This window comes from Dendrobates tinctorius, unplaced genomic scaffold (assembly GCF_039654945.1).
Source record: "Dendrobates tinctorius isolate UK_male_01 unplaced genomic scaffold, ASM3965494v1 ptg000124l, whole genome shotgun sequence".
NCBI lineage: Eukaryota > Metazoa > Chordata > Amphibia > Anura > Dendrobatidae > Dendrobates > Dendrobates tinctorius.
The window spans coordinates 4772474-4787083 of record NW_027361792.1 but is presented as its reverse complement, the minus strand read 5'-3'; the positions used below and the strand labels follow the sequence as shown (position 1 = coordinate 4787083).

General features: G+C 42.0%; 1 protein-coding gene across 8 annotated transcripts in view; it reads left to right on the top strand.

Moving 5' to 3' along the window:
* SHANK2 (SH3 and multiple ankyrin repeat domains 2) overlaps positions 1-14610 on the top strand; it is a 641049-nt gene that overhangs the window by 319289 nt on the left and 307150 nt on the right. For all 8 annotated transcript variants that reach the window (XM_073541767.1, XM_073541764.1, XM_073541768.1 and 5 more), the window contains 2 exons: positions 2684-2841; positions 8670-8783. In XM_073541767.1, coding sequence (XP_073397868.1) covers positions 2684-2841; positions 8670-8783 — 272 coding nt within the window. The remainder of the gene's footprint in view (positions 1-2683; positions 2842-8669; positions 8784-14610) is intronic.

Genomic DNA, 14610 nt, shown 5'->3' with positions numbered 1-14610 from the left:
CTTTAAGTTGGAAGGAACGATCCAGTTCACATATTATGCATCTGGCAATGTGAAATGACTGGCAGGATTAGTTCTAGTAAATATATGCAGATTGCATTCTGAGTAACATGTGGAGCCGCCCTTCATGGGCTATAACCGTATTAAATGAGAACGCGACAGATGAACAAAATCTGCCATGACTTGTTGTACAAAGAGAGAACCTCAGAAGAAAATAGTTTGGGGTTCAAGGATCAAAGAGTATACCAGAAAGCACAGAAAAAAAAACTAAAATTTAACTTTTAATTCAATGATTAAAAAGACACACAAATACGAAATAGGTAACTAGATAACAGGGTGTCAGGGATCATAAAAAAACCAAAATACAGGGTAAGTATTGAGGATATAAATGTAGCAGAAGGGCTAAAGCTATCATGCCCTAATAAACCCTAATAAACCCCTTCCTGACCGCGGAGGTTGGCATCCTAGTTGTTGACGATATGGCGCCCCCGCTCAACGTCGGCGTCCCTAATAACGCCCAAGACCACCCTACGTATACAAAAAGGGACACAAAAAAACGCACACACACGCCTATAATACCAAAAAACAAAAAGTGTCATTAAAAAGTGCTATAGTGCTGTAAACTTATCTCGTAGTATAAATACCCCCAAGCAATGAAAACTTATCTCGGAGTCAAGCTAGGATATAAAAAATGCAGCTTCAGTAAGACTTATCTCGGAGTCAAAAACTACTGGCACGTTGCAAAAGGCAGACCAATGGGTAAATACCCCTTTAAGAGAAATAAAAAAAATGTCTACAGAGAAGTTTAATGGATGTATATAACGAGCAGCACAGAATTCAAAAGTCCAAAACTCAGGACAAACATATGAAATATTTCAAACACTGCACAGTAAATGACAGAGAAAGTAGATATGCCCTCCACATACAACATCCGTTGCAAGAAGGCGGGGGTATAAAATAACCCTATATAACATAAGACACAAGACAGCGATCTAATAGCCCTGTTTAGCAGGAGGTTATGTGCACCTCAGCAAGTAGTAACAGACACAAGAAGCTGGTCACAAAAATTGCATACCATATGCGATACTCCTTGCAGCAGAATCCGGTTTTTCAATAAACCTCCATCTCGTGAGGCTAACACATTCACCTCATTAATGATGGGGCGTCAGAGAAGGTCTGCCAAATATAATGTGCAAGAAAAATACTTATCAGCCATTGATGAAAATGGAACCCATTGATGTGTGCGTTTTTATGTGTCCCTTTTAGTATACGTAGGGTGGTCTTGGGCGTTATTAGGGACGCCGAGGTGGAGCAGGGGCGCCATGTCGTCAACAACTAGGATGACTTCTTGTACAGCCGCAATGGCTCCTTCTCTTCTATCTGCTCTGTTACTCCATATAGTTCAGCATAAGAATTTGTGTATTCAAAGTAAATGTGTCATTAGAGAAGGACCTACAGTATATACAAAAAATGTGTGTATCATAACAATTTGTTAAAAGCAGTAATAACAAAAGACTGACGGGCACATCCAAACTAGTGTGAATAGGGGCATACCAGGAGGAGCTACTTCCATATATAATATATTCACCCAGGAATTCAGACATCAGCCTTAGAGAGGTATTCACACAGGTCAGGGACCCATCAGACTTTCAGACCACCTTGACGATGGTTGATGGGCAGATATAATTTGGCCAAATTTTAGGCTAAGCGTCTCATATCTTTTCATAATACTCCAAAGTCATATTGCTATTTAAATTTTATATATTCCACATTGACTTGCCTTAGCATGATAGAGTGCAACCTTTTTTTTTTGCACATATTTACTAGTTTTCATTTTTTATTTTTTCATTTGTATATTTAAAAAAAACCAAACCCTGAAATCTTGCAATTTTTACTCTGAGCCTAATAATGGGCTGATGCTTCCTTTTATTTAGAGATCACTTCTCAGTGATAATCATGAGGTGATTGCTATGGTAACACCTATATATAGATAACACAGGATCCACTATTCACAGTAGATGTCACAACTTACCTTCTCCCCCTCCTGCACAATTTTAACACCTCTGTAGCAGTGGATCCACCATTCACAGTAGGTGATTTCACAACTCATGTCTTCCTCGTCCTGTACAATGAATGATAACACCTCTATATACAGTACATAACACAGGATCCACCTTTCACAAAAGGTGATGTCACAGCTCACCTCCTCCTCCTCCTGTAGAATGACCTATAACTCCTCTATATGTAGTAGATAACACAGGATCCGCCATTCACAATAGGTGATGTCACAGCTCACCTCCCCCTGTACAATGACTGATAATAACATCTCTATATACAGTACATAACACAGGATCCACCATTCACAATAGGTGATGTCCCAGCTCACCTCCTCCTCCTGTACAATGACTGATAACTCCTCTATATACAGTAGATAACACAGGAGACACCATTCACAATAGATAATATCACAGCTCACCTCCTTCTGTACAATGACTGATAACCCCTCTATATACAGTAGATAATACATGATCCACCATGCACAGTAAGTGTTGTCACAGCTCACCTCCTCCTCCTTTACAGTGAATAACACCTCTAAACATATTCTAGTTGATTCCTAACACCTCAAAACAGAATGTCATGCTGGAGACATAATATATTTCTGATTATCTTTTTTTCTATTTTTCAGTCCTGGTCCCAACAAGGAGGTGGCCACTGCTGTGGATTACCAAGGTCCAAAACGCAAGCTGTACAGTGCATTACCCGGGAGGCATTTTATTGTGGTAAAGCCATATCAACCTCAAGGAGAAGGCGAGATTCCACTCCACAAGGGCGACCGGATAAGAGGTGAGAAAGGCTAATAAACCAACTGCCGGGGTTCTGTAGAAATCATTAATACTTTGTTGGGCGCTCATCCTATTACAATCACTGCTGTTAATAAAGATACGTTCACATGAGCATAGAAAGAAATAAGTTTAATTGTCATCCAGGAACAAAAGCGTTTGATTTGTAGTCTGCATTGCCATCCATATGTACGTTTTTTTTTATATCTTTACAGTATTTTTTTTTCCATTACACGTTTAAATAATGTACAAGACCAAATATAGTTTCTATGTTAATAATTACACTGTATTCATGAAAGTCAGATGCTGTACGAGCGATCAGTGTGGGTCTGATGGTTTTTTGTTCATCCTTTGTGGGGATGGCACAGGTGGCATTATTACTTTTGGAGAGGGCACTTGAGTCATTACTTTTTATAGATACTGTATAAAGATGGCACTCGGATGGCATGGTTTTGTTTTTTTCAGAAGATGGCTCAGTCGGTTGGGTTAAGTGAGAATAAACACTTTTTTATTTTTTTTATTTTTACAGAGGTGGTTTTCTGCTTTTGTAGAGGGGCCCTCAGGAGACACTAAGGGGGGACAGTGATTCTAAAGTGGGCACTCAAGTATTTATAGTTTTAAGGCAACCCTGAGTTTTATTTCTGGGTTAGGGGGGCACAATGTTTGCCTTGCTCCGGGAGCAGGCAGCAGGTCTTGTGCTTTCTATCTCACCCCCGCTGTCGCACGGCATCACATGTAACTGGTGCCGCTATAGACATCAGAGCTGTCTGTCATTGTTCAATGAGGGGTTTGGAAAGGAAATGAGAAAAGATGAGGCTTGATGTATTTTTTTTTATTGAGCAGATGGCTTTGGCAGATTAGGGCTTGATTAATGAAGTGAAGTGTACTGTTTGATTAACAGACCATCAGTTACATTGTAAAATGATGGATTCCGAGAAAAGTAACCTGCCTGAAGACGCCGGGCAGCCTGCTCCACACGCAAGGAGCAGCCCAACATTCCTTACCAGCAGCGCACAAAGGAAGGGATTTCATTTTCTACATTTTTTGACTTGTTTCACCAAAGACTTTTGTATTCCTTTCCTTCCTGTAGGATCTCAGGGGTAGTGCCCAGGGTGCAGTACCCACAAGAGTGTGACCAAAGTGTGAATGTGCGAGACAGCTCTGATCCTGCCACAACTGTTGTGACCAAAGAGAGATTGCATTTTGTCAGTTTAACCCTTTAGACCCTGCAGTTAATAACAAACATAGCATCTAAGGTGTTTGACATGACGCGCCCATCATCAACAATGATCACTAGTTCATTGCTCCAGCCATTATCCTCAGTGACCACAGACCATACCTTGCGTCTGAGTTGGAGATGGGCCCCTTCACTGACCCCAGCGAAGCTTTTATGCTTCCTAGCCTTGCAGTTATGGCCATAATCTCTACAATAAATTCAATTTGTAAGAATTCCTTCTTACAAAATCCAGCAATCCTGGATGAATAACCCACAAATCCGCTCAAGTTATGTTTGAGGCATTACAAAGCCAAACCTGCTAATTAAAATCTGGAAAGTTTATTAATGGGGTGGACTGCTTTGAACAATGTTAGATTATTAGAAAATAAGCTGATTTAATTATGTCGGCCAAGAACTCGTTTGAGAACCTTGTAGAAAGAGCATGTGCACACAGTTTTTGAGGCTCCAAAAATTGCTTGCAATATACACTTAAGGCCCCGTCTCACTAAGCGATCTCGGTAGCGAGATCGCTGCTGAGTCACAACTTTTGTGACGTAACAGCGATCTCACCAGCGAGATCGCTATGTGTGACAGCGATCAGCGAGCGGCCCCCCTGCCGGTATCGCTGATCGCTGCAAGAAACCTCTGGACATTTCTTTGGTCGCTGGTCTCCCGCTGGCCAGCACGCATCGCTGTGTGTGACAGGCGGGAGACCAGCGATCAGGTATAAAAAATAATAATAAAAAAAAAATAAAAATATAGTTATTCTCACCTTCCGACGTCGCGTTCAGCCATCCTGCCTCTCTCCACGCTCCGGTCCCAGTGATCTTTTGCACGAATGACCACGAGACTTTGTTATCCCTCGAGACCGTGACATCTCACGGTCATTCGTGCAAAGGATCACTGGGACCGGAGCGTGGAGAGAGGCAGGATGGCTGAACGCGACGTCGGAAGGTGAGAATAACTATATTTTTTATTTTGATTCTATTTTTTACAGGATGGCAAGCGATGCCGGGTGCTCGGCATCGCTGTGCTGATCGCTGGTGAAGCTGTCTGTGTGACAGCTCACCAGTGATCACATAGCGACTTACTAGCGATCCTGACACCTTGATATCGGTGTCGGGATCGCTGGTAAGTCGCTTAGTGTGACGGGGCCTTTAGTCTTTAGCATTTTTCCGCTTCACTTTTTGAAAAACACCTGTGGGGGTGAAAAAAAGGAAAATGCATGTCAGTTCTGTGAAGCAGCTCCTGATGGAATCTTCGCAAAAATAGACAATGTCCAATGTGAAAGCTGTAGAATAAATGATTCAGGAAAATAACTCTTCCAAAACTCTTCAGCCACTTTAGGAAAGGCAAAATTTCTCCAAAAATTATGCTAAGAAGCGTTTCCTGATGTTGTTTCCACTAATAAACTTGTAGTTTTTAATTGCGTTAAATAACTTCATGTGCAGATACCTAAAGCTATCTGCACATAGGGTTTTTTGCATAGTTAAATAAAAAATAGTGTTTTTGAAGCAGAAACTGATTCAGGAACTCTTCTTTTGGGGATATTTGGAGAAAGTTTTTATTTTCCTGAAGTGTTTACTGAAGCAACTTTGGAAAAGTTTTTTTTTATCTGAACTGTTCTTTGCAGCCTTTTGGCTGGACAGTGCCTAGGTAAGAGGGGTTTCATTTAGGACCATGTAGTGTACTCCCAACCCCCCCACCCACACACACTTTTTCCTGAAGCGTATTTATTGCCACCTTTTAGTTTAAAACACATTCACTTAATAAATGGCTTCTTTAAGAAGTTTTTAATCGCCTCTCCCATTGTGTAAAAATGCTAAAATTATTCCATTGTTTGAATTGGAAAACATGGCGGAACTGATTGAAAACCCACTATCCGTGCAAAGATAATGAAGGCTATTAGTCCTAGTGATTAGCATGCTGCACAGCTCTGTATCAGACTGCAGGGGATGGTTCTGCTAAAGAGACGGAAGCTTGTCCACGTCCGGTGATTAGGTATGGCCCTCGTCTGTTGTCGTTAGTACAGTAATGGGTCCCAGTTTCCGCAGATGAAGATTTCGGCTTCTCTTATGTCACCTGCGCTGAGATAAGTAACAGCTGGAATGTGAGAACGGCCGTGAGCGACACCTTACTTTATGAGGCTCATTAGGCCTGGGAACATACGTACGGTATATTGCTTCAGGAGCTTCCTGCGCTCCATATTCACTATTAGGCCTTTAATCGGAGGGGGGGGTTCTGCCTTAATTGAGTCCTCTCTACTAAAACATTTACAAAATCTGGTAGATATTGGAAGAAGCGAATTGCACTACATAAGCGCCCAGCCAGGACTTGAAAAAGGTTTCTAAAAAGAAACTTGGTTTTATATATATTTTTTTTTACATGTTCAAGATCTCTGCATCCTGTCAGTAATTGAAAAGCTTGATGTCAATGTTGTAAACCCCTTCAGCTCAATGTCAAGAAATTTTCTGTAGGCCATAGAAGAGAGAAGAATTATACTATCCACAAAATTTCAAGTAGTGGTTTCTTCCAAAGCCCTTCGGCTTTATTTCTTAGTAATCCTCAGGATGTGTTATAAATGCAGGATCATGGGCTCCGGCTTTTCGAGAATCTCCCCCTGATAGATCAAGACAATGGGGGTATTGTGTTTCCCATATGAATAAGGTGGTGGTATCGAAACTTTACTGCTAAGAGTTGAGCAAAAAGATTTGTAGTACCATGGACTAGTGGCCGCATCGGTAGTCTGGGTCCACCAGAACCATGCAAACCGTCTCCTATCTGCTGGCATCACTGGCGCTTCTTCTTACTAGTAGGCCTTCATTATGTCATTGTTGTAGCATGACGCGCGGATGACATCGTGCTGGGCTTAATAATCAGAGAAGGAGCCGTCTCTGGTCCCTCAGACATGGACTACCGATGTGGTCACTGGGCCAGCGACCTGCAAATCTTGCTCAACGCCTACTGATGACCTTTGCATTCACTGTCCCTGGGAGCGGTGGTCACGCATGAGCACTACTACTGCCATAGATACGTAGAAGTGAATGGAGCAGACTGTCGTTCCATTCTCATACTACAGATGGCTAGAGAGTCTACAGATCGGACACCAAGAGATCATGGATTAATCGCTATTTCTGTAAATAGATGACGAATGTTGCTCAGGACACGCATAGGTAATTGTTTGTTTCAGTATTGACCACATATCGAGTTATCATGAGATAACATCTTCAATTGGGTTATTTTTGTTTTTGCATTTGACCCAGGTTTTATTTTTCTAAATTAGTTGCCTCTATGGACAGGTTTAGTAATGCATGAACAACAGAGATTCCTATAGAAGCCGCTATTAATTAGTGCGGAGCTTGGATGTATAAATATATCAGTGACTTAGCAATTAGCACTAGAACCTCCTGGACTATCTCTAAGCAACGTTTAATTAGCCTCTGGTTGGGATGTGTTATAGTACATATACAGTATATATATATATATATATATATATATATATATATATATATATATATATATATGAGCCAGATTATGTGCAAAGCAGAGCACATCGTTCATTAGCCAGACTCAGTGTAGTGATAGAAGGTGAACTCATGGGATTGTGATCATTCGTAATAAATGAGCGACTCCACCATCAAGGCGGAGATCAGCGCTGATTTCGACCATGTGATTTGTGTTAATAGTGACATCCCGCCCCTGTGACATTGTGGAATTGAAAGGTTCTTCTCTTGGGTCTGAATTCATATTTCTGATGAATAACGTTCAACAATTGGTATCGATCATTATATCAACGTCGTTTCTGTTTTCTCTCTTGATTGTTGGCATAGTTGTGAAGTTTTCACATTTCAGCCCAGGACATATAGAATCTCGTGTATTCTTTATTCCTGCTGACTACTTTACAAAACCTGGAAACCATAAACCAGGTGCTGATGACGGATCATTTGTTGTTATTCTTTATTTTAAAAAAAAAAAAAAAAAAAATGCTGCCTATATATAATGAACAAGATCAAGCTGCTGCTCAACAGACCGTGTATTTCCACAGTTAGACCTTGGTCCTTCTCTGCCCCGATCTATTTTGAGTCGCGCTGGCAAATAGCGAGGTGAATTACTAGTGTTAAGGACCATCCTGATTGGGTACGCCTTGTCATGACCTGATGGCTTTTATGCCTTTTTGATAAAAAAAATAAATGTCAGCAAGATACAATATGTTTTTTTTTTTTTTTGTTTTTTTTTTACATGTATTACTGCTATTTACGTACTGCAGGGTATCTGTTCATTGTTTTTATTCTGGGTTATATTAGTATTACTATTAATTTTTAAGTAAAAGAAAAGAAAAATAACATGGCTTTCCCTGCCTGGCCGTTCTCTTCTGTCCCCATTTTTGGAACCTGATCCTTTAAAATTGAAAGATCCGGGATGAACATCCCGCTGATATCTGGGCTCATGTGTAAATGGCAGAGTCTCCTCTCTGCCAAATTATTGTGTACGTATGTACCTTGATCTTCGCCAACTTTTGTGTAATGTTTTTTTTTTTTTTTTCTTTAAGAATCTACTCAAGAAAATAGAGCTGACTCTTCCTTATATTAACTCTGAGGTTTTCAATGTGTTTGCAGTTTTAAGCATTGGAGAAGGCGGATTCTGGGAAGGCAATGCCAGGGGGCACGTTGGATGGTTTCCTGCAGAATGTGTGGAAGAAGTTCAGCCGAAACCAAGTGAAGGGCGACAAGGTAAGACGATCCTGGAAATGCACTGACTGATCAGTCCCTCTGTAAGCCATGTAATATATGATCTGTGAGGACGGTGCAGCCATGCTGTATTTTTAGCACTCAGCATATATTTCTGTGCCATTGTCATGTGAGGGAGGTGTTTGATAAGGTGCCGAGGAATCAAGCGCACGTTAACCAACGTGTAACAGAAAGTGAGCAGAGACTAATTCTAAGAAAACTTCGTTTGCATAGATGGGAGAGCTCTGCAGCAAACCTGCTGAGACTTGTGGTACCCCTAGGAAATGAGTAGATTTAAATACACATCCATATTCAGCCAGCTTGTTTGAAAAATATTCCACCTTAGTATCATATGACATTAGACTTGACATGATGTTCTGATCCGAGGAGGTCTGACCGCCTGGACTTCAGGCATTTGTGGTTGTAGCATAAATGGGAGCTGTGCGAAGTGCTCTGCTGCGGTATTTTTCATGGGAAAATCCCTTTAATTAATAGCTTTCTGCATTCAGCACTTGGAGCACACTTCACAGCTTGGGAAGGTTACAAAGGCATCCATGATTACAGAATATGGGAGATAGGGTGAAAATTGCGGAATGCTCCTATTAGGGTGCAGATCTGCATCTCGCTATGTGGGGCCGTACATGCTGTATATAATGGGTTTTACTCATTGCTAGTTGGGCAATGACCATTTTAGTAACCTTACACTGCTTGTGTCACGATCCATTTTTGGATCTGTGTCAGATTCTGGATTCTCTTATATAAACTTTTTTTCCTTTCAGGCCATTGGGGGTTAATATTAGTTTTTGCCCCCGGTGGCCGCTGGTGTTACTACATCTTTAGTTAGTCTGCTGGAGGGTCCCCCCCGATGGCCGCTGGTGTTACTGCATGGTGATTAATTATCTATGCAGGTGGGTGCCACTCCCACCTCCCTTTATAAGGCCACCTGGTGCTGCAACTCACTGTTGGTAATACAGTTCATTTGGAAGCCAACCGTTCTGAAGAGAGAAGCTATCTTGAGCAGTGGTGTTTACAGCAGATCTGGAGCAGTGGTGTTCCTACTGGAAGCGGTGTTCGAGTGTCTTACTCTGCTGTCCAGTACATGAATGCAGAGCAAGCGAAGTGTTGTTTGTTTATCCCTGTCTGTTATTTTCCTTATTGTCTTATTAGTACAGCGGTGGGACCAGTGTCCTCACTTGCCAGTTCCCTAGTAAGGGATAGGTGCAGGGCAAGTGAGGGACCTAGGTATCCTGGTCGGCAACAGGTTGAAAGAACCTGTATAGGGAACGTGAGGAGAGTCCAGGGCACTTCCTTAGGAGAGTGCATGAGGTGTCCATTTCCCCGTTCCCTATTGCAGGGCCCACCGTTGTAATTGTGTCCCCGGTGTCCCCTTGTTTGTCTCTGTTGGTTTTGTGACTGGCCGGTCGGCGGGTCGCGCCACACAGGGCCAGTCGCCCTGTGACAGCTTGCTCGTTATTGGACCTAAAATGCCAAAAACAGGGATGCAAAGGTATCGTTATCGCCAAGGAAAGGGAAGAGTCTGCCGGTGATGTAGCACGACATGAACCGAATATAACCTCTTAACAGTAATATTTATGTACCATCAGTCCTATAACTCTGCCATATTTGTGGATCACATTCCCTCCATGTATTCAGAGGACTTTGTAACTGGATCCTAGAAGAGGAAAACTTGCAGCGTTTTTACGAAGCTGGACTAGAAATATTCCATGTGGCTCAGATGCCTTTAGAGTAGGAGTGCACAACATTTCTTGGTCCAGGGGCCACATTGCCATACTGAACTAATCCCAAGTGTCATAATTTTTTTAAATGGGTAGTTACTTGAATACATCACCAGAACCACCATCAGTACATTAATATATCACCAGAAACAATTCTCAGATCTCTAAGTTTTGACACATTTTAAATATTAACATAGCCATGAAACATGTTATGGATTGCTACTTGTACCCTTTTGGAAGTGCATTGAGCAGCAGGGTGGTGTGCTGGTAAAAGGGGGAAAAAAAAAATCTTTTAAATATTCTGCCTCAGCGAGTGTGAACGAGCTGAGTGTGACCTGAGCGCCAGTGCGAACTGTGGTAAGTGTGTGACTTGTGATTCAGTGACTTTGAATTCAGGGAGTTTCCAAGGGAGGTATTACTGAATTGCTGTTATATTTTATTAATCCTTTTTATTTATTTTTGCTTATCTTTTTGTCTGGTGCAATCCCCATTAGGATGTGCTCCACTATTGCCAATGCCATCCAGTGCACGTCTTGCCGCATGTATGAAATCCTTGAACAGCCAGTCGAGGGTGCATACTGCTGAGCGAGATGTGAGCACGTTGTGCATTTGGAAGCCCAGATACTGGATCTAAATGTGCAGCTGGCAACACTGAGATCCATAGACAATATGGAAAGGAGTCTTCTGCTCACTGAGCAGTCGCTCAGTGGGATAGATGAGGGGGGGATGCTGGGTTGGAGCTGCAGGACAATGAAGCAGCTAGATGGGTGACAGTTAGAAGGCGGAGTAGAGGGAAGAGCACCAGGGAGGCTAGTCCTGATCTGACACACCCCAATAAGTTTGCTAAGTTGGCAGATGAGGGGAGTATTAGTGCAGGAGTAGCACTGCTGCAGCAAGGCATGTCCTCTGAAAGCCGGAGGAGTGTCTGCTCCAGTAAGGGGGGAAATAGGAGAGTAGGGCAGGCCAGACAGGTTCTGGTAGTGGGAGACTCAATTATTAGGGGAACAGATAGGGCAATCTGTCACAAAGACAGGGATCCTCGAATGGTGTGCTGCCTACCTGGCGCTCGAGTCCGACACATCGCTGATCGGGTTGACAGATTACTGGGAGGGGCTGGTGAGGATCCAGCGGTCATGGTGCACATTGGCACAAATGACAAAGTTAGAGGTAGGTGGAAGGTCCTTAAAGATGATTTCAGGGAATTAGGCTGTAAGCTTAAAGCAAGGACCTCCAAGGTGGTATTTTCGGAAATACTTCCTGTACCACGTGCCACGCCAGAGAGGCAACGGGAGATTAGGGAGGTTAATAAGTGGCTCAGGAATTGGTGTAGGAAGGAGGGGTTTGGGTTCCTGCAGAACTGGGCCGACTTCTCAGTTGGCTACAGGTTCTACGCTAGGGACGGGCTGCACTTCAATGGGGAGGGCGCAGCTGTCCTGGGGGAGAAAATGGCTAGACGTTTGGAGGAGTGTTTAAACTAGGCACGGGGGGGGGGGAGGGTATTCCTTTTATAGAAGGGGAAGACAGTGCAGATAGAGACCAGGGCACAAATAATGAAATTGGGGGTGGGGTTAGAACAGTTAATAATTTAAGAAAGAATAGAGGTACAGAGAGATACATAAAGTGCATGTATGCTAATGCCAGAAGCCTCGCCAACAAGATGGAGGAATTGGAGTTAATGTTGTTGGAACATAATTATTACATGGTGGGGATATCTGAGACATGGCTGGACGAGAGCCATGACTGGGCGGTTAATTTACAGGGCTATAGTCTGTAAGCGAGGGGGAGGCGTGTGTTTATATGTAAAATCATCCTTAAAGCCCATCCTTCGTGATAATATATATGAATCTAATGAAAATGTAGAGTCCCTGTGGGTAGAGATAAGGGGACGGGGGGGGAAATAATAAATTACTGATAGGGATTTGTTATAAGTCTCCAAAAATAATGGAAGCATCAGAGAATATCTCTCATAAAGCAAATGGATAAAGCTGCGACTCAAGGAGAAGTCATTATTATGGGGGACTTCAACCACCCTGAAATATATTGGGGAACCGAAACCTGCAGTTCCAGCAAAGGTAATAGGTTTTTGACAACTATGAGAGACAATTACCTTTCACAACTGGTTAAGGACCCAACAAGAGGGGGGGCACTGCTAGACCTAATATTAACCAACAGACCAGATCGCATATCAAATGTAAGGGATGGGAGTCACTTGGGTAATAGTGATCACAAATTAATAAGTTTTCATGTATCCTTTAATAAGATGTGTAGTAGAGGGGTTACAAGGACACTAAACTTCAGGAAGGTAAATTTCCAACGGATGAGAGATGATCTTGGTGCAATTAACTGGGATGATATCCTGAGACATAAAAATACACAAAGAAAATGGGAGACGTTTATTAGCATCCTGAATAGGACCTGTGCACAATATATACCGTATGGGAATAAACATGCTAGAAATAAGGCACAGTAAGGGACAAAAAGAAAGCATTTAAAGGATTAAAGCAAGTAGGTAGTGATGAGGCATTAAATAAATACAGAAAATTAAATAAATTCTGTAAATTGCAAATCAAGACAGCAAAGATTGAAACCGAGAGACTCATTGCCAGAGAAAGTAAAAATAATCTCAAAATATTCTTTAACTACATAAATAGTAAGAAGCTGAAAAATGATAGTGTTGGCCCCCTTAAAAATAGTCTGGGTGAAATGGTGGATGAGGATGAGGAAAAAGCCAATATGCTAAATGACATTTTTTTCAACAGTATTTACACAAGAAAATCCCATGACTGATAACATGATCAGGGATAAAAATTCTCCATTAAATGTCACCTGCTTAACCCAGCAGGAAGTACAACAGCATCTAAAAATCACTAAAATTGACAAATCCCCGGGCCTGGATGGGATACACCCTCGAGTACTGCAGGAATTAAGCACAGTCATAGATAGACCATTATTTTTAATCTTTAAAGATTCCATAATAACAGGGTCTGTACCACAAGAGTGGCGTATAGCAAATGTGGTGCCAATATTCAAAAAGGGGACAAAAACTGAACTTGGAAATTATAGGCCAGTAAGTTTAACCTCAACTGTGGGTAAAATCTTGGAGCGTTTTCTAAGGCCTGTTTCACACTTCCGTTTTTGTGTCCGCCAAACGGATCCGTTTCCGTTTTTTTGACGGAAACTGATGCAAACGGATCCGTTTTTTTTAAAACGGATCCGTTTTTTTGACGGATCCGCGGTAACCGTAATGGAAGTCTATGGGACAAAAAAACGGATCCTGCAAAAAAATGGCGGATCCGTTTTTTTACGGAAAACAACGGATTTTGACGGATTTGAAAAAACGGAAGTGTGAAACAGGCCTAAGAGATACTATACTGGAGTATCTGGAGAAGAAGAACCTCATGACCCAATATCAACATGGGTTTACAAGGGACCGTTCCTGTCAGACTAATCTGATAAGCTTTTATGAAGAGGCAAGTTCAGGACTGGACCAAGGGAATTCAGTGGACGTGGTGTACATGGACTTTTCAAAGGCTTTTGATACGGTGCCACACAAAATGTTGTTACATAAAATGAGAACAATGGGGATAGGGGAAAATATGTGTAGGTGGGTTAAGAGCTGGCTCAGGGATAGGAAACAAAGGGTGGTTATTAATGGAGCACATTCGGACTGGTTCACGGTTAGCAGTGGGGTACCACAGGGGTCAGTTTTGGGCCCGCTTCTTTTTAACATATTTATTAATGACTTTGTAGGGGGCATAGAGAGTAGAATTTCAATATTTGCAGATGACACTAAACTCTGCAGGGTAATCAATACAGAGGAGGACAATTTTATATTACAGGAGGATTTATGTAAACTAGAAGCTTGGGCTGATAAATGGCAAATGAGCTTTAATGGGGATAAATGTAAGGTCATGCACTTGGGTAGAACGAACAAGATGTATAATTATGTGCTTAATTGTAAAACACTGGGCAAAACAGTCACTGAAAAAGACCTGGGTGTATGGGTGGACGACAAACTCACATTTAGTGGCCAGTGTCAGGCAGCTGCTGCAAAGGCAAATAAAATAATGGGATGCATTAAAAGAGGCATAGAT